Consider the following 20,798-nt stretch of genomic DNA (forward strand, 5'->3'; position numbering starts at 1 on the left):
CCAATGTAGACGCAGCCTTTCTGTTGTCTGCCTCTTCTTTCTGAGCTCTCCAGTTAGAGAGAGGGTGACCCGAACCCGACGCAGCATGTCAGGGAGGGGAGCGATGGTGAATTATATGATGGAATTATTGTCATTTTCAGCGGTGTTCTTCATTCGTCTTAGCACAAGGTTGGCTTGTGATGAGCGCTGTTACCCCTTGTGCACAGCAGTGTGGGCGGGGGGGGGTGTGCCTTGCTGTCTGAGTGCCCCCCGAGGGTTTCACATCCCGCCAGCTTGCACAGCCCTGCAGGCTGCTGCTTGCTCGGCACGGGGGGGGGGGGGTGGCAGTGCCCCCCGGGGGGGGGTACGTGGGCAATGAGCCCCCCCCCCCCCCATGCGCACAGGGCGGCCTGCGGGAATGGGGGCTTCGGGCCTGCGCGGGGCATGGAGGCTGAGGCTGGAGGCCGCAGAAAAAATGGCGTCAGCCGCAGCCCCCCACCCCGGGTCGGCTCGGCTCCCACAGCATCCCGGCCCCCCCCCTTCACCGGTCCGCCGACTACGTTTCCCAGCATGCTGTGCGGCCGGCGGCTACGGGTCCCGCGGAGCCGCGCCTGCGAGGGGGGGGGAAGGGGACTACGTTTCCCAGCAGGACGTGCGCCCTGAGTTCGGAGCGGGCCGCGCTTCGCGGCCGCGAAGGAGGCTGGGAGCCGCAGTCCGCGGCGTGTGCGCGCGCCGCGGGGCGGGGCCTCGGGGTTATATAGGCAGCCGGAGGGGCCGGGGGCTGCATTCGGCCGTCGTCGCCCCTGTCAGGCTCCATGAAAGCTGCTGCCGCCCGTGCGCCTGGCCCGCAGCCTAGGTACCGCGGCACGGGCCTCGCGGGCGGGCGGGCTTCGCGCGGGGGTGCCGGGCGGGTCGCGCGGAGCGGCCGGCGGGGCCTTGGCTCGCGCCGCTCGAACAAAGGGAGGGGCTGTGCGCGGAGCCTCGCGCTGCAGCGGACCCCCCCCTCCCCCTTCTTCCCTGCGCCCCGCCCTCTCCCCTGCTCGCGCTGCCCCTTCACCGGGCGTCGGCGGCGCTGCGGGCCGAGCGTTGCGGGGCCCCCACGTGACTCGGCCCGGCCTCCGCCATGTCTGTTGGGGGCAGCGAAGCCTGCCGCGGAGGGAGGGAGGGAGGGAGGGGGGTGGAGCCCGCCGCGTCACGTGGCCTCCGCGGCTGCCTGTGAGCGGCCACCGTTGGGGTTTGGCGCCAAACGGGCGGGGGCGGGGACGGCAGGGGAAAGGCGGGAAAGCGGCCTATTGTCTGCGTGAGGGGAGGCGCTTCCTCAGGGCGCGAGACCCCGCGCGCGGCGGCCGGGGGGGGGGGGGGCTGTGGTTCCCCCCCGTGGCTGCGGTTGGGCGGGGGGAGGGGGCTGTGGCGCCCCTGGCTGAGCCGTAGGGCGGGGCAGGCTTGGTGAGTGGGCGGGGGCCGCACTCCCCTCTGGAGCGGGGGCGCAGGCGCGGCTGTGGGGCCTCAGTTTGGGGGGGGGGTTGGCAGTGCAGGAAGCCCCCTCCCCTCGGCGCAGAGGCGGCTGGAGCCCTGGGGCCGCCCCCTGGTCCCGTGGGGTGGGCCAGGCTCAGGCCTGGGGCCGCCCCCTGGTCCCGTGGGGTGGGCCAGGCTCAGGCCTGGGGCCGCCCCCTGGTCCCGTGGGGTGGGCCAGGCTCAGCCCTGGGGCCGCCCCCTGGTCCCGTGGGGTGGGCCAGGCTCAGGCCTGGGGCCGTATCTCGCCTGCCCCTGCCCTAGGGCTCCCCTCTGGGGCCGGGCTGCGGGACATGGCATAGCCCGGCTGGGAGCTGCACGCGTGGGCGATGTAGGCAAGGAGAGGCGTTGCCTTTCCAAAACTGCCTACCTGCTTGGCAAGGGGCAGGGCTTAGCTGGGGGGCTGAGCCCTCACCCGCTGCCCAGGCTAATCTCAATGGGCCGCGCGTCAGAGACCCCGTTATGTGGAATACCTACGATCCCTTTTCCAGGAACGAGGGGCTCTGAAGGGCAGACTTTAAACAACGCACCCACGACCGGAGCAGAGTAGGCTTTGGAGTTCTAGGTGTAGGTACTCGACCCACAGACACATCTCTCTGTACTTGCCAGGGTAGCTGTTGTTAATTTGTATCTGCAAAAAGCGAGGAGTCCTGTGGCACCTTAAAGACTGATTTATTTGAGCCTAAGCTTTCATGGTTAAAAATCACTCTCATCTCTGTACTTGAGACTTGCAGCCCCAGGTATGGCTGTAGTTCTACTAAGTAACTGCCCAAACATGTACAATATGGGTTAGGAAGGCTGCTGTAGTGTATAAGGCACTGGAGAGCTGAGTTCAGGCTCATCTTGCCTAGAAATTTCCCATCTGACCATGTATGAGTTAATATGCCCTGTGTTTCCATACCCCACGTGGTATAATACTTCCTTACTTCTGTGTTGGGGTGACAAAATCCATTAATATTTGAGATACTGTGGTGATGAGCTGTATAAGTACTCAGATAATATTCTGTCACTGAATGGGATGTCTACACACTTCTATTGATTTATCTAAATTGGTTTCCTAAAACCAATTTGATTATTTTTGTGCAACTTTGTTTGAATTCTGTTTCTTTGTTTGAAATCAGTGAGTGTCAAACCACAAAAATGCATAGCTTTAACATGGGTTTTAAATTGTGCTGGCGGGTAAAGGTAAACCCAGGAAATGCAGCCAGGGTTAAAGAAGGGGGCTGAGCCTAGTTGAATTCTGTATATAAATCAGCTTGCCTTGCTAGCAAATCCCCACTTAGAAAGTGCTGTCTCTTCTCCTTAGGATATACTCCAGTATAGATCCTCTGGCTGTTAGACCTTAACTCCACATGGTCTTGCTGGGTGAAGAGGGCACATTTTGTAACCTTCTTTATTTCACCAAATGAGGCCCCAAAGGCCTTCACTTTCACTGAGCCAGAGATAGGAAACAGGTCGCCATTGGTTACCCCAAATACTGTGCTCTCTTTTAAGGGCTATTGAGACCTTAAGTTCTTCTGACACAGACCTCAGTTTTCTAAAGAAGTTATTTGTGATCTGTCCTGTTACACTTGATGTGGCTTGGCAGGGGAAGTGAACTTTGAAAGTAAGAGAGACACATGAGTTCATTCTAAGAAACATATCAACTTCAGAATAAGTGGTCCTGTTGATTAGCGCTAACTACATGCATGATGCTGACTTCGTTTCCAGCTACAGAGCTGCCTTAATTTGGAAAATAATGAATATATTTTAGCTATGTAAGCAGTAGCTATGGTTGACACTGGTGTTATGCAGTTGATACTGAGTGGGATGGGAGGTGTTCATGGAAAGGTGAGCTAGCCAGCTGTTCAAGGCTGCTACCTGTCTTAAAATTAGGTCAACTTAAAATTAAAATCTGTCAACTTCTTTTGACAGAAAACTGGGTTTTTAACTAAAGAAAAACTTGTGTGAAAAGGATTTGCTTCCCCTACTTATTTCTTACTAGAAAGCCAGCAATGTATGTGGAGGAGGGAGGGGAAACTAAAGTCTTGGTTTCTGATGAGAAGTTAACTTATGGCTGAATAGCATTGGTGAGATCCCAGCATAAAGTGTTCTAATTCTACATTTAATTTCTGATCCGCTATGGCCCACAGCGTAGACAAGTTTCCAGACATCTATTCTGGAAAGTCAAGAGTTCAAAATCGTGCACAAGATTTCTCACGTTACTGATTCTGGAAATGTCTGGTCACTTCACCATTTGGTAACACCATGTACAACACTGCAAAAACTCTAATTGCTTGTTAAATCTTCAGTTGTAGAATGGAAGAGGAATTGACTGCTCCCTCCACTTCTGCAGACAAAACTGATAGGTAAGGGTTTTGAGAGTTAGCAGGCTAAGGTAGGAAAATATAGACAATAGGGTAATAGTGGATCTAATTTGAAATAATATTTAAATCTGACCTTGTGCTTAGCTCTAGATCAGGGGACTTAAACTCCTGGCCTGCATGCCTTCCTAATCTGGAGTGATTGCACATTGGAGCTTGGAATTCCTGGCAGGACCAGAGGTAGAGATGTGAAGGACTAGTCGACTGTTCAATAAGCAAATTCTTATAGGATAGTCACCGCCTCTTCTCTTCTCTCTCTCTGCCCCCCCCCCCCCCCCTCCCACTGACCTCGGACTCCATGCGGCACTGCCGCTTTGAAATCCTATGGGGAGCCCAGCCTCAGGCTCCTCACGGCGTTTCACAGAGGCAGTGCCACATGGAGCCCAAGGTCAGTGGGGGAGTCCCCAGCTGACGATGCCATGAGCGGGGAGAAAGTTTGATGAGGCAGGGCTTGGTGTCATAAAGGACAGTGGCAGCTGCAGCCCCAGCCTGCTGGGAGTCCTGGGATGGTTTGTGCAATTGCTCCAGCAAGGCATGCTAACCAGGCATGCCCCACAGGCTGGGAGTTGGAGACCCCTGCTCTAGATACAAGGGTTGTTAAGAAATCATGTAGTTCACAAAAATTTTGTGAACTACAATTAATCTATAAGGGTTAGCACTGCAAACTCAGTCCTGGCTTGTCCCGGGAGCTACCCCCGCTGCAGCTCTGCATTAGAAATATTTTAGGTGCCGGTGGACAGGCAGCCTGGCTCAGTCCTGGCTTGCACCAAGTCCTGAGAGCTATCTCCCACTGTGGCTCCACAATAATACTTTCCTTGCAGAGCAGCAGCAGGGATAGGTTCCAGGACCCAGTGCAAGCTGGGACTGAGCCAGGCTGCTAGCTAGCCCTCCAAAATTTTACCAGCAGAGCCGCGGGGGTGGAGGGGAATGCACGCAGTTGGTATAATCATTTAGCTAAATACACTATTACAGCCCTACTAGATGTAGTTACTGTACAAGAAGCCATGGTTCAGGAGTACTCTTTTGTTCCTTTCTCTGGGCTAACACCAATTAAATTGTTCCAGAGAAACACTGCAGTAACATCCTTTGAGTGCTTCTGTGCTGGTAGCTGTAACACAAAAGCTTGCTCTAGGCATGGCTGCTTGACAAATGTTTGGAGTTTTTTAATGGGTCCCATGTCCCAATATTCCATGCCTATGCAACCAAGTTCCCTGTCTTCACAAACTCTCCCTCTTCTGCAGGCCTTTACACTGAAAAATGTAACAGAAAACTGTATTAACACCTCTTCTCATATTGCAGTGTTGTGTGTATATAAGCCCTTGACTTAGCTGGAGACTGAAAGTTGGCTATTGTATTAAGCAGTCTGTCTCTGATCTGCTTCTTGCAGTGAGAGGTTACATTTGTTCTAACATGAGAGGTGGACAAGTCTTTGTCGTCTTTGTGTTGGAGAACTGTCATCTAAGCCAACAGTAACTGAATAACTATGTATGGTGGAGGCTCACTATTTAGCACTTCTATTCACATTGTTGGTTGATGTTTGACTCTTGGTGGGAAGAATCTGAAGGCTGGATTTTAACGTTGTGAGAAATGGAAGTGTGTACTTGAACAGAAAGTGGCTATAAATATCCCTACAAACTTGTACGCTTACAGATGGTCTCACAACTGTACTGTGACTAACCCAGTCTGTGTTCTGTAACTTTACAGTATGGATGTGGATGGAGAAGCCAAGAAACTACTGGGCTTAGGACAGAAACACTTGGTATTGGGAGATATTCCAGCGGCTGTTAATGCATTCCAGGAAGCTGCTAGTATATTGTAAGTAACTGAACACATCACTTTCTTTATTTGGATGCTTGTTTGGGGCACACTGCTGAAATGTAGCTACTTCACTTGGGCCTAGGCAAGCTGTTTTTATAGTTTGCATCTATCTGAATATTAACTAGAAAACTGAGGCTTATATACTGTCTATGTAGATTTCTTTGAAATAATGTTATTTGTGCTGCTTAGACGCTTAATGATGCTGCAGAAATCAACGTATCAAGAAACCAAAGCAACCTATATATTGCAAAATCAGGAATGTTCTGCAATGTAAATCTCATTAGTCTAATCACTAGGAAACAATCTACAAATTGCAAGCAAAGCAGAGACTGGAGTATTGTCTCATTCTGGGCACCACATTTCAGGAAAGATTTGGAGAAAGTCCAGAGGAGAGCAACAAAAATGATTAAAGCTCTAGAAAACATGAGCTATGAGGGGAGACTGAAAGAATTGGGTTTGTTTAGTTTGGAAAAGAGAAGACTGAGATGGGACACGATAGCTTTCCAGTACCTAAAGGGGTGTTACAAGGAGGAGGGAGAAAAATTGTTGTCCTTAACATTTCACAATAGGACACGAAGCAATGGACTTTTCAATTGCAACATGGGAGTTTTAGGGTGGACATTAGGAAAAACTTAACTCTTAAGCAGTGAACTTTCCTAGGGAGATTGTGGAATCTCTATCACTGGAGATATTTTAAAAGCAGGTTAGATAAAACAGATGTTTATCACGGAAGATCTGGATGGTGCTCTGTCCTGCCATAAGTGAGACATGAGTAAGTCCAGTCCCCTGCAGTGTTCCTTTCAGTTCTAGTATTCTATGAAATGGCTTAGCTTCTAGAGAGAAAGCACTTAGAACAGTTGATAGTTTAGAAAGCCCACTATCATGTGCTCTGAGCACCAGAACTTTCAGTAGAAACTATTCCAGTAGAAACTATTCCAGTTATCAGAAAGAAGGGATGACAATCATTTGCCTAAGGGTGGAGGTTGTGGGAGGTAACAGTGTGGAAATTGACTTTTCCACACACAAAAGGCTGAAATTACCAATATGCAATATTTATATCTATTTTAAAACATGGTACAAATAACCTGTGTTACTGTGTATTTGCCTTTGTAGGGGTAAAAAGTATGGTGAGACAGCAGATGAGTGTGCAGAAGCTTTTTTTTACTATGGAAAGTCTCTCCTGGAGTTAGCAAGGTATATTAAGACACTCTGGCTGGCTTGTCGGTCCTCTGAATATATAGTATCCATCTTCGTTTCTTTATAAAGGGATACAAGTATATGTGCCTGGGGGGAGGAAGCTACTTTGACAATAGCAACTGCAAATTTTAGTTTAGAGTCTCTGGGGTGAAATCGTTAAATGCAACGGCCTCTTAAAGATGATAAATTAAATGGGGTCACTGTTACTTACAGATGGAGTATGAGCATTAGAATAAGAGTGGGTTATTGATAGAATGCTTGAACGTAGGGAGAAATAGGAGATATAATCTGTGGGGCAGGGGAAAGGGAACTGTTCTTAGTAGTATCACCATGTTGTGTCTTGGTACTGAGTATCATACCATATTTACATGGCATGAGGCTCAGTACCTACTGAAATCAAGAGTTTGGCCTGAACTTTCGCAGGCTAGAACATGAGTACAGTAGAAGAGCTGTAGGTGGGAGAGGTGCTCTCAAATTTGATGCTAGGTAGAGCAGTCAAATGCTGTCTCTTTTTGAGCACAAAATGTATTCCCTGGTTCTTGTGTGCAGCTGATGTGTTTTTTCTAGAATGGAGAATGGTGTTTTGGGAAATGCCTTGGAAGGAGTGCAGGTGGAAGAAGAGGAAGAAAAAGCAGAAGATGACTCAATGGTAGAAAATGCTGATAACGTAGATGGTATGTAGAGCTGTCTAACATGCCATAGAGATGCCAAGCTGTATTACCTTGTGTGAATATTGGACCTGGATTCTTTACCTTGCTGCCCTAGATCTGAAATTTTGTGCCAGAACTTTTAGCAGATGGAAGAATCTTATTCTGTAAATCTCCCAAACCTAGCTAAATTTTTTATTTTGCAAGAAACTCTTCTTTCACACTGAGTCAAGGGGTCACAAAATTTGTCAATTGTGCAGCATTACTCAAACTTACTTTCCTGTTCCTGTTCTAAGTTTTCCAGCCAGCTAGGACTGCTTTGTATCCTTGCAGCAGTACAGTGGCATGTGGTATCATTCACTTTAAGTTGGTCATAAGGGGGAGTTTATTTTGGGTCAGGCTCGCCAAACTGTCCTCAATATAAAAGTTCAAGGGCAGTTTTCTCTAATACATTGCAGAGGATTACTACTCAAGGAGTTTTTAATCCATCTTGACAAATGGATTTAACTTGGCATCTCTTGCTCAGCTGTGACTAAAAATTCTAATGCATAAAACTGTTTTGCTTGAGTTGTCACTTACAAGACCATAGGGACTCCCAAAGCTTGTTGGTTGGGACTTGGGACCCAGTTTCTTTAGATTTCATAAGGAATTGAGTTTAGGAACATGGGCTATACACACACTGGAAGGGCCCGAGGGTGGTATTTTTCAGTTTCTATTAATGCTTTTATTACTAAACTCGAAGGAATGTTTATGCTTCATCTTCCTTAACTATGTAGAAGAAACAAGGGAGGAGTTGAGAGAGCAGGTATATAACGCCATGGGGGAAAAGGACGTATCCAAAAAATCTGCAGAAGAGTCTTCAGTACTGAGTGAAGCTGGGAAGGAAGCAGGAGAGGATGTGGAAATGGGAGGAAAATCAAGAGAAGCAGCAATTGCTGACACAGAGAAAAAGCTTACAGAGAAGGCGGAAGAGCGGGTAGAGGCAGATATGCAGGAGAAGACAGTGTCAGAAGAGGAGCAGGCAGAGGTGGCTGTGGAAAAGGAGGCAGTGGCAGACAATCCTGTGATAGAAGCAGCAGAAAAGCAAGCTGAGGCAGGTATTGAAGAGAAGAAGGCAGTGGCGCTGGCCACGGAAGAGCAGGCAGATGGCTATGTGGAGGAGAAGGCAGTGGCGCTGGCCACGGAAGAGCAGGCAGATGGCGATGTGGAGGAGAAGGCAGTGGCCCTGGCCACAGAAGAGCAGGCAGATGGCGATGTGGAGGAGAAGGCAGTGGCCCTGGCCACGGAAGAGCAGGCAGATGGCGATGTGGAGGAGAAGGCAGTGGTGCTGGCCAGGGAAGAGATGCTCAAGTCAAAAGAGGTCCTGGCCTCAAAAGAAACATTGCTTGCAGCTGGAAATGCTACCACACCTGCAGAGGGTAAAGAGTCAACTAATGAAATGCAATCTGAAGAAAAAGTTGAAGTAAAAGTTGAAGTAGCTGTTAAGGTAGAAAAAGAGAGACATGACCTGATGGAAGAGGGAGATGGTGATAAGGTAGAAAAAGAAGAGGAGAGAGAGGACCTGATGGAAGAGGGTGAAGGTAACAGGGATAGGAGAAGTACTTTTGGGTGGATTACTTGATGGTTTTGACTTGCTAACTGGGGTAAAAGTTACTTTTCCATTCAGAATTTTCTGTTTGCCAAAGACTAATGGAAGGTTCCAAACAAAGGGTGCTTGGATATAAAATCCTCCAAATAACTGGCTTCAGTTAAGTTTCACATAGCAGTGAATCATTTTAGCTTTTGTCTAATGCTTAACTAACTGCAAAGCAAAATCTGTGGTTATCTTTTGGGGGGCTGTGGCTAGCTTCAGCAGTAATGTGTGGCAAGTAATATAACTGGGCTGGTAGAGAATACTGAATGGATGTTCACTTGCATGTATGTGGGTTTATTGCACTAACCTTCAAATAATTTGAGTCACAGGTTGCTTTCTGGTCCTAATCTCCAATTTTAGACTTTGGAGCAGTAAAGTAGAATCCACTGAATTGATACATAGGATAGCATATCTTGTATTAAGAATTGGAACTAGTCTATGGAACCTCATTGACTAAAGAATGAACTTCATTGTGAAACTTAAATGTAAACTGATAGGTTTTAAAATTCTATTGTAAATTGGTGCTAGCTTATACAAGCTTCTTCCTATGTAGCTTTTCATGTTGTTCTGCTTCCCTGCTTCATTTACCTGCTTAACTATTCTAACAAATTCTATATGCTTTCCAAAATAACATACTTAGACGTTAAGAGGCTATAAATCATCATATGGTATTTTGACATTGACAATCCGAATGACTGTTGGAACATCATGGCGGATCAGTCTATAACAGCCTAAGCCTCATTTTAATAGTAACAGAACATCCACAGTCTCAATTTCCTTAGCATCGTCTGGACAATATTAGAGGCGTTTTTCATTTTGAACATCATGGCAGAACGATCTAGAACAATCACATAGGATGTAATCTAGCCAGTGTAAAACAGTGGCTCTCAATCCTTTCAGACTTCTGCGTACCTTTCAGCAATCTGATTTGTTCTGCATACTCCCAGGTTTCACCTAATTTAAACTACTCGCTTACAAAATCAGATATAAAAATATAAAGTGTCAGAGCTTGGGATGTTACAATAGTTGGTTAAATGCTAACACTTAACGGTTTAACTTAGGGCCTGCTCGTGGTTATGGAATCCCTTCACATGGCCTGCCAACAGTTTAGCATCCCTAGTTAGAGTACACTATCTACTGAAACTCTTCTTGTTTTTACCATTATTGTGGTATTTACTTATTCAATAACTTTATACTTGCATTTCAATGTATAGTGTGTATATATAGAGCAGTATAAAAGTCATTGAAATTTTAGTTTGTACTGACTCCACTAATGCTTTTTGTTGCCTGTTGTAAAACTAGGCAAATATCTAGATAAGTTGAGGTACTCCTTGAAGACCTATGCATACCCCTGGTTGAGAATTGCTGCTGTAAAGTATCTTCAGTTACCATATGCTTGCAGATAGACCCTTGTATTCTCTTTCTCTTGCCTCACTCAGTCTGTGCCAACAAGAAAAATAGCTCTCAACTTTTTTCCCTCCAAATGGCATGGGTGGGGGCAAGTACGCTGACATCCATTTGTTAACTTTGTGAGGATTGTTTGATAACAGCCTCTTGGCCTAATGTTTTTTTCCTCCAGTCTCGAGTTGTAGTCATGTTTGCACAGGTAAATTATCTAAGTGTCTTATTAGGAAGTTAAACACCTAGGTTCTTTGTCCCCATGCTTATCAATCAAGTGTTATACATAGGAGACTTGGCCTGTTTTTGCTGCCGGTATACCATTGCCAATATGGTGGTTGAATGTGGCTCTAGCTGTGGCAGTTATCACAGATGACCACCCATGCGAATCACCCTTATGTTCTAGAGACCATACCTATGTTCTTTCTGTCAAAAGTAACAAGCTTCCTCAAGAGAAGAGAAACTTGAACAGCACAGAGGCTGGTTCCAGCTTTCCCACAGAGCTGCCTTTTTCCAGATCTGTACTAGATTTCCAAGCTTGTATGGGAAGTTGCATGGATACTGCAAAATTACACATTGCCTGATTAAAATCTCCTAGGTTGTCGAAATCATAAGCAGTCTGCACTTGAGTTTTAGAAATAGCTGACACACATGGTATCAGAAATGCTACCTTGATGACTTGTAAGACTAAATGCTAGTCAGATTTGTCTTGGGTGATGTTTACAACTTCATGGACTTCACTTGGGAGTGCCCATGGGAAAGTCAGATTTTAGCCCTAAAACTTCCATTCTAGGTAGTGCAAAATCCGAAAACATAATGTTAAGCCTCTTTTGTAGAACTGTAGTAACATTTTTAGCAAGATGAGTATTGCAAGAGGCTACAGTATCATTTGGACTGTTCTAACATTGCACATAATTCATCACGGAAAAGAGGGAGATGCTTGCCTAAACAACTGAGCCAGGCAAAACAGATTGTGTAGGTGTGCATAGCAAATAACTAGTTATTCTCTGCAAACTTTCCTTGCAGAAACAGAAGGATCAGATGAGGAAGATAAAGAAAATGACAAAACTGAAGACGATAAAGAAAATGACTCCACCATTGAAGAGAAGGTGAGAGATTTTTTACTGTTCTATTCATTTGGAAGAACACAGAACTAATGCTTATGGCTGAATAGCATTGGGTAATCCAGGCACAAAAGGGGTTCTGTCTGTGACCTTGGGTCCTTGTCATATTCTGATTATCCTGGCACCTTTGCAGACTCTTCAGTGACTATGAAAGGCATATTTGTTAGTCTTGGGTAAAACTAATGCCCAAAGTGATATTATACTAGTCCCACTTCATCATCTCAGACCTTGCTTGACTAATACGTTTGACAAATGGTGGTTGTGCTGTTATGCTCTTTCTGGACCAGTGACAGCACTCTGGTAGCCAGTGCAGCTCAGAAACAGATTGTACTAGACTGCAGGTGTATTCTCACAATGAACATACTTCAGCTTCACCCTTCCCAATAAACAGCTTGTAATTCCCACTCCTGGGGGAATTCTGCACCAAAACCAAAAATTCTATGCATAATGTTGTAAAATTCTGCATTTTTTCCAAAATGCAATATAATCAAGTTGGCTTCAATTATTTTGGTTACAGTATAATGGATGGGGAATGGGAGAGAGGAGCATTGGAGGAAATCACCAAACCCCCCTCTGTCTAATAGAAATGTAGGTAGGTTTGACCCTTCTAGTTATTAGTCAACAAATACATGCAGCCATATGCTCACTGTTACATCACAGGCAACTAAGAGCAAGTGAGGGCTAGGGACTCAAACTCACAATTTATACTGGCTACTGCCTGTCTCCAGAAAGCTCTGTAGCCATCAGTTCATGAAAATGTTTGTGATGGGAAAGGTTTTCAGTCCAAAAGCTTAGCACTTTACAAAGCCTTTATACTCCCAGGCTACATCTACACTAGCAAGATTTTGCACAAATACTTTTAACGCAAGAGTTTTTGTGTTCAAGTATTTGCACAAGAGAGTATCTACACTGGCATGTGCTTTTGTGCAAGAGTTGTGCTTTTGTGCAAAAGCATCCGTGCCAGTGTAGACACTCTTGCGCAAGAGGGCTTATCCCTGAGCAGGAGCATCAGAGTATTTGCGCAAGAAGTACTGATTTCATATAGTAGAACGTCAGTGTTCTTGCGCAAGTACTCGCAGCCAGTGTAGACAGGTGGCAAGATTTTGCACAAAAGCAGCCGCTTTTGTGCAAAATCTTGCCAATGTAGACACAGCCCCAGAGTGTCCTTTGCCACTTTTTGGAGCCTTAAAACTTTTATACCTATTCATACTCGTACTCCTGAGGGAATTCAAGTATGAGGGAATTCACTAAGCAGCCAGCATTCTGCTCTTTAAGGGAACTGAGCCTGCCCTTCAGCTACCCCTTCAGAAATGCCCCATAGCCATACCACAATAAAGAGCAAAAGGGACAGTCTTTCTGTCTCGTGTGAGACTGCTGAGCCTTCTTTCCCAGGTGGCCACTTTCATTTCTTCCAGCTGCTGTGGGTGCTCAGACAGACCTGCCTGCCCTGACAGGGAGGGGGCAGATGACTACTCTTGCAGCTTCCCTTCACTCGCAGAAATCATTTTTCTGTGGGGAAGCAAAAATCTTGGTGGCTATGAATTTTGTGCATGCACAGTGACGCAGGATTCCCCCAGAAGTAAACGTCCATCCGATTCTCTACTGGTCTGTTAAATATTTATATTCGCCTCTTTACCACTGCACCTTTGTGACTTGGAGTAAGGTGAATTTGAGAAGGGTGGGAAGGGATAAAGTTCTGGTAGCTCATGGATGAGCCTCTGGCTCCAATTGCAATAAAATCAATAGGGATATACATAATCAAAAGCTCACAGGGACTGTGTGTCTTGTGTATCCTTGCAGGTATTGCATAACTAGAATTTTTACATATAATGTAGCAATTCAGCATACCTGTGCACTGACTTGAAGGACTCGTTTAACACAGGGTTTCTCAATCCATGGGTTGACGCTCAAAATTGAATTGCCAGAATGTCAGTGTCACACAACTGTCTGGTCTCAGCTCTCCACACTAGGATTTGTTACTTTGTGCTGGGTTGCAGAATCACTCAAGCTTGGCACCTGTCACAGTAAACCTGAAATCCTGGACCAAACCTAAGGAGAGCTGTGATTGCTTAGAGTGGGGAGCAGAGCCCAACCAGCTCCACAGGACATACGTTGATACTGTTACCTAAGACACATGACACAGACTGTTCTCTGTCTGCCCAGGAAGGAGGGAGCTGTGTGCTTCTTGGAGAGTTATTGGCTTGTCACCTCTCTGCCCTCCAGTTCTTTCTCCAGACCACCCCAACTCCTCCTAGGACCACTGATCTTTGCTCCTCATGGACTATAGAGGAGCAATATTTTTGCTGAGCTGTCTTGGCTTGCTTCCTCTTCTCCCTCCCCCACTCCCATTGGTAGGGTTTTTTGCAAGTTTGCATATGGCCAGGACATCTGAAATTGTAGCTCAAGAGTCCCTGCCACATGGGCCCAGTGAGGAGGTGGGGTCATTGTTGAGACTGGGAGCATCTTAAGGGTGGTAGTGGTATGTTTGGATTGTGATAGGCCATTTGAGTCAAGTGAGTCCTGACCCAAAAAGTTAGTTTTTCTTGTTTGACATACACCATATTTTAGCAGGCCACTACACAACTGCTTTAAATGGAATTTTTTACTGCATTGTGTTGGTAATCTATTAGATGCAAATGGCAATACCTTGCTTTAGCTTTAATTCCTGGTCCTCTTACTAGTAGTATCTTAAGTTCCAAGGTAATGTTGGCAAAGGTTTTCAGTGGTATTCAAATGACTGTAAATAAACTAAAGATGTGAGATGTAGTCTTAAACAGAACCTGAAATCAAGAACTCTTGAGTCTCAGCTAACTTGAAAACAGCAGACTACTGTATGAGCTTGGGACAGTCTCAAGCTGTGGTGACAAATTTAACAATTTTCTATGGCTTTAAATCATAAATTCCTGATAAGCATCTTTCTACACTGTCACACATTGCTTCACTGGGACAAGTCTTTGTATTTAAATTTTTAAATTTAATTCTAGTCGTTTCAGGAGAGTGAAGAGGATGAAGTTGGAAATCTGGAGCTAGCCTGGGATATGCTGGAGTTGGCAAAAGTGATCTATAAAAGGTAAACGTCACACATGTTGAGCTGAGTCTGTTGGGGGGGGGGGGGAATAAAAACTTATAGGAAACCACTATAGAAAGTTGGCATGATAGAGGCAAAAGCCTCTGATCAGAGGTTTTTTTTTATAGCAGACTGTCTAACTAAAGCTTTCTTGATTTAGACAGGAAACAAAAGAAGCTCAGCTCCATGCTGCTCAGGCTCACCTAAAACTAGGAGAAGTGAGCATCGAATCTGGTAAACTCTCTGAAATCTGATTGTACATAAAGTGCTAGAGTACTAAACGGGCTTAACTTCTTGCTTGCTTTCACCCATCATGTGCTTATTTAAAATGGCCATAGGTGATGAGCAGGGCTTGACAAGTGGTGGTGAGTCCTATTCACCAGCCACATGGTTTGGCATGCTGCGCATGCGCAGACCGCGCTGTGGCACCATGCCGGGCTAAAATCTACTCGCCCTGGGTGGGTAGATTGCCCTAATTGTCGAGCCCTGCTGATGAGGATATGCCCAGAAGTTTGAATAGTCTTGGGACAAATGAGGGAACAAGCCAATTAACTGCCAACTAAATAAAATGAGGGAAGGCCATGTTGAGCCTCAACTTCTTTTTTTTATTGCTGGAATAGAAATAGAAGTGACTTGAAAATAGACTTGTACACAGTAGCCGCTCTTGAATATGTCTCCAGAAATTCTAGATGAGAACTTGTTGGGTTCTAGAAATTGGCTGACTCCCCCAAACATCTCTGGTTGGCTTCTTGGTGTTCTTGAGTGCACACAAGGAAAAAATGCGTCAGTTGCTTAATTCTGAGATTTTTGCCTAAGTTGAAACAATGTAGTTCTTTATCATCTTTGCCCCCTTTGGCTAGAAAGTGATTTCAGACTGAATTCATCTGGGAGGATTCAATGGGTGGTTAGGACTGCAAAACTAGGATTGTGCATATGGCACTGTCTAAATCACTGCTCAAATGAGGGGAGAGGAGGAGGTTGGGCAGAAAGTGTAGCACTACATGAAAATGATTAACTCAAGTTGTGTGTCTAATTATTAGCTTCACTTTACGAGGCAACTGATATCAGTCCACCTAGAATCAAAGAGCAGTCTGTGGAATAAATTAGATGGGGAGACCTGTCATGTAAGAATTGCTTGGCTTAATATGTATAATGTTTGTTAAAGGTTCATGGCTTTTTTTCTATTTGTAGAAAACTATGCACAAGCTATAGAAGAGTTTCAGGCATGCCTAGCCTTGCAGCAGAAGTATTTAGACTCTCATGACCGCTTGTTAGCAGAGTCACACTACCAATTGGCACTGGCATATCACTACAACAGCCAGTTTGATGAAGCAATTCTGCAGTTCAGTAAATCTCTTGAAGTCATTGACAAAAGAATGAGTAAGTAGATTTGCTAAAACTAGATAACTCATAAGAAAGCTGGAGAAAGCTAAGATGTTAGTAAAGTGGAAATGCACTACTCTCTCCATTAGAGACCATTGAGAGAGATGTGGAGAGTAGGGATGTTAGTGTTTTTGTAAACATGTAATCACTAAAATTTTCAGCAGTTACCAGTTTACATAGGGAGGAAGACAGCTTTTAAGCTGGCTCCCTGTGAGCACCTGCTCCTGCAGAACCGCCTGCCCTGATAGAGGCAATGCGGGTGGTGGGGATCTTTCATTGAAACCATGAGGGTTAACTTTTGAGCCCCGGTTCACTGGTTAACCATTTAAATGTGTACACTGGCATGTCCCAAGTGGAGAGGAGCTCAGGAGCTTTTGCCTATTGTATCATTGGTTTACTAAATTGCTGACTAACTTGTATTTCTAGTGATGCTGACTGAACGAATAAAGAAAACAGATGGAGGAGCTACTGAGGACGAGAAGGAGATCGAAGAATTAAAGGGGCTACTTCCTGAAATTAAAGAAAAGATAGAAGATTCAAAGGAGTCTCAGAAGAGTGCAAGAGTAGCTGAACTGGCTTTGAAAGCAACTCTGGTTAGCTCTTAGTTTGTTTACTCTTCTAGTAAGTTGGCATTTACTCCTAGTTGAAGGGGAGAGCAGAAGGACTTACAACAGCAGGGTTGGCTGTTACTGGTCTAGAATTAGTGCTCATCTGCAAATGACCTTCTGTGACCAGAAAATAAATTTACTTCTGTCCCACTATGCTTTCTCCTCTTGATAAAGCTACCGCTTGTTGGGAAAGCGCTCAGCAAAGGGGTAGAGAAGACAATTTCACATGCTAGCTGTTATTGTTCAATCAACAACTGTAAGAGCAATGGGTTTTTTGGGCAATGGTTTGGGTTTTTAGCAAGATAGGTAGAACTTAATTGTTCTCCTCCCTACCTGATAGGCAACCTGTTTGCTCATTCACTGCAAAATCAGTTGGTTGGGTTGGTATAAACTTCTGCAAATTGGGTACTTGGTGCAAGAAACAAAACTGAGGATTATTTCGTAACTAAAGTCAAATTGATTTGGTTAATGCATATATAATAAAACACCACATCCTGGAGAGAAACAGAACAAACCTATTCATGATACAGCTAGCACATGAAATGCAGTGTGTGTATCTGTTTCATTGTAATAATATATTTACTTCAGAAGTAAAGAGTAGGCAACAGTTATTTAAAAATGAATGAACTGAAATGTCACACTTGACCTCTTCTGTTACTATCGCAAACTGAAAAGTAGTTTAAGATTTTCATGGCAGGCATCCAGGGGTGGCGTGTGAGCCTAGGCAAACTAGGCAGTTGCCAAGGGTGCTGCTGGCCCAGGCGCCTGATGATGACTCCATGGCCATTGATGGGCTGTGCGCCTTCCGCCTGGGGCGCCAGCTGTCGCAGCCGGCCTTGAGCTGCTCCTGCAGACATCCTTTTGGGTGATCAGTAACACAACTGGAAGCCAGAAGAGCTTGACTAATTGCTATGGTTTCTTTCATTTTAGGTTGGAGGCACTACCTCTGGTTTTACACAGAGTGAAGAAAGCTGTTCTGTTTCTACAGTAAGTGAAATAAATCAGAGTTCAGACAGGCATTTAAATACTACTTTATTGGGAAGTTTTAATGTTGCTTTCTTTACAACCTCTGTCTGGTAATAGGTCTCAGTAAGAAAACCAACTGATGGAGCGTCCCAGTGTGTTACAGACATCTCCCATCTTGTCAGAAAAAAGGTGTGTCCAGATATATAGAGCTGTTTGTCCAAACTAATATAAAACTACTGCTGGCTTGCACTGTGTATAGTTGGCTAACCAAAGCCTTTAACTCTCACCGTTATGCACAGAACAAATTCTTGGGGTGGGGAGAATACTGCATAAAACTCCTTTCCACTGGGAGCCAATCAGTCTGGGAGCCAATCAGTTTTCCTGGAAAGTAGCTTTTGATGGTTCCTTGTATGCTTTACAGCACCCCTCCTGATCCGCACTGGTTTAATTTCAAAGCTGAATTGTGTGGGTCCTATAGACACTCAGTGCTCTATGTTGAGGCCCTGCATGAAGGAGCAGGGTAGGCCATAGATATTGAGGGAAAACAACCAGCCTGAGTTGGGTTCCCTTATTTCCAAGTGGAAACGGAGCATTGGAGTTAAAATAGCAAAGCCAGTCTAAAGGGGTAGTTTGTATACTCCTAGTAAAATCTGACTTATTGGAGTAATTAGTAATCAAAGTGTTTGGTGCTGTGTGTGGTGGTGTGGGGGGGAGGTGGAGGAAAGTGTCATTAGTATTTTCCTAATCTAAATCAAATTTCCGAGTACTTTTCACTTGCATATTGATGTATTGTTACGGCATGCAATGTTTGTTTGCATTTTTTCATGCCAGCATCTTTCAGTCCCAACTCTCAGGGCACATCTGAAGCCTCTGCCATCAGTTCAGAAGCTTAGCTCAGATGTAAGGGTACTAAAACCAGAAATTTAATGTATAAAGAGGATGCTTTCCTACCAAAGTATAATTAAGGATGGCAAAAATGAAGATACTACTAGTATCTAGGCAAGGTAGAATCAGGATTCCTTACTGCAATTGAACTCTTGTGCCAAAAGCTTAGGATTCATTTGACATTTTAAGTCCTATTTGGTGTAACCCATCGTGACTAGGGATTGAGTAGTTAATGTGCAACATCTAAACATTAATTTTCTAGAGTCTTAAATTTGTACATAGTGAAGACTAAACAATTTTGTCTTCAGAGGAAACCAGAGGAGGAGACTCAACAGGGAGACAATGAAGCTAAGAAATCTAAACCAGAACCGGCTGTCAATGGTGGTGGAGATGCTGCCCCCAGTGGAAATGAGGTTGCAGAAAAAGTGGAAGAAGAGGTGGGCAGTTGAGTCAGGAGTCTGTGCCGTGTATATTTCCATCTGTTCAGGCATACTTTTCATGCCTGATGCGTCTAATACTTTACCTGCTGGCTGTCTTCCTAAGACTGCTGTATGGAGCTAGGAATTTGCTGGGTTCAGCAGAGTGCATGTTACACACACATCTGACCCTTAGTCATTTGGAAAGTAAAACAGCCCCATAGTTTTGCCCACTGGGGAGATGGTAACACAGAGCTAAGTGTTTAAATTACAGCTGAGCAAAACCACAAGATTCTCCTAAAGTATTGGTGTGTAATTGACATGGAGTAGAAGCCTTACTTAAAACCAAAGGGCATGCAGGCTTTGAAACTTGTCTACATCTAGATTTCAGAATAGTGCTTGGTTTCTATAATTACCAGTGGAGTGTAGGTAACCAGTTAATGTAACTATCCAAGCTATCAACATTTTCTGAGTTGGCATATGAATTAGCTGATGTGGAACATGTAATACGGATTCTTAAATTGCATTTCTCTCTTTCAGACAGAGAAAAGGCCACAAATGGAATCAGGGGCTGCAGTTGAAAATACAGTATGATAGGTCTTTAACATGGACCCCTCCTCTCCTCCCAAGGAGAATGGTTTTGTATATAGTGTATTTTTTCACTTTGACAACTTTTGTATGACTTCAATAAAGATTGTAAGCAAATGTTTCAGACTCTTCCTTAATATGGGTGAACTATGTTTCTGGTACAACAGAACAGAGGAACAAATTCTCAGCTCTATTGTGCTGTTGACAAAATGTCCCAAGGAACAGTAATGTTCATCCAGAGTGTATCTGCAGAAGCTTGCTCACTTGACCCAGCTACTTGTCAACTGCAGTGAGGTAAGTAACAAATAATCTTGATGATCCTTTGCTGCAGAATGTAATCTTGCTTGGCCAATTGAGTCAACTGTGTCGTCTTTCTTGAGTGCTAGATTTGATCTAGAATTAACAGCTGGGCCTGAAATAAGCAATAATTGTTACAGGTGTCCCGCTATATACAGACAAAACTTAACTTGACATTCACAGGATACTATTAGAGATGGGCCTTTACCTAAAAGAGGAAAAGCAAAGCTATTCTGTCAATGCTCAAAGATGTTTTAATTGGGAAAACAGATTGCTATCCAGCACCATTTTGAAGATTCCCAGTGAGTTTCCACAACTTCCCTAAAGCAATTTGTTCCAGTGTCCTGCTGTTCTTGCAACTAGGATATTTTTCCTTTGACTTAATCTTAATCTGCTGTGCTGTTTGAACCACTTGCTGCCTCTTATCTCTTGCCAGGGTAGAACTTCTCATGCCAGGGTAGAACTTCTCAATCTTTATGGGAGCCTTTCAAGTAATAGACTGCTGTCATGTTATGCCCCTCCCTGCCCTTTATCCCAAACTACACCTAACCAGTTCCTTCAGCCTTTGATCATCTTTAACTCACCTCTGGATCCTTTCCAGTCACTGGCACAATCTGTCATGTGTATTGCTATGTTTTTGTTAATCTGACTCATGCAATAACTACCATAACTCTCAACTGCTGAGAATCTATTGCAGATCCCTATATGTGCATTTGGTGTGTTCTGCTTATGAGTAGCTCTTTAAATTTCTTTGCTGAATTTTTTTGTTGGCTATAGTCTAAATCTCTCAATTTGTCAAGATCCCTTTTAATTCTAGTTAATCCTTAATTTAGTTGTAACAAGACAACATTTCTCCAGCTTGCTTGTGAGAATGTTGGGAGGTGGGGGGGGAGAAGGTATGTCAAAAACCTTGCTGA

At 44.8% G+C, this 20,798-nt stretch overlaps 1 protein-coding gene across 3 annotated transcripts; it reads left to right on the top strand.

The window, feature by feature from the left end:
• The first annotated feature begins 685 nt into the window (after positions 1-685).
• Positions 686-19,701, top strand: NASP (nuclear autoantigenic sperm protein). Of its 3 annotated transcripts, XM_075935879.1 has the most exons (15): positions 687-835; positions 3,783-3,839; positions 5,559-5,669; positions 6,786-6,866; positions 7,437-7,543; positions 8,293-9,096; positions 11,574-11,656; positions 14,656-14,741; positions 14,899-14,972; positions 15,930-16,118; positions 16,548-16,714; positions 17,660-17,716; positions 17,813-17,884; positions 18,889-19,017; positions 19,537-19,701. In XM_075935879.1, exons 1-15 carry the CDS (start codon positions 795-797, stop codon positions 19,588-19,590), a joined length of 2,112 nt encoding a protein of 703 aa, XP_075791994.1. In that variant the 5' UTR covers positions 687-794; the 3' UTR covers positions 19,591-19,701. The 3 variants fall into 3 exon arrangements, 2 of the variants coding, with proteins under 2 accessions (XP_075791995.1, XP_075791994.1); XR_012905828.1 differs by lacking the exon at positions 19,537-19,701 and having other exon boundaries at positions 686-835; positions 16,548-16,742; positions 18,889-18,993; XM_075935880.1 differs by lacking the exon at positions 18,889-19,017 and having other exon boundaries at positions 686-835.
• The last annotated feature ends 1,097 nt before the right edge of the window (positions 19,702-20,798 follow it).

Source organism: Pelodiscus sinensis, chromosome 9 (genome assembly GCF_049634645.1).
Source record: "Pelodiscus sinensis isolate JC-2024 chromosome 9, ASM4963464v1, whole genome shotgun sequence".
NCBI classification, from domain to species: domain Eukaryota; kingdom Metazoa; phylum Chordata; order Testudines; family Trionychidae; genus Pelodiscus; species Pelodiscus sinensis.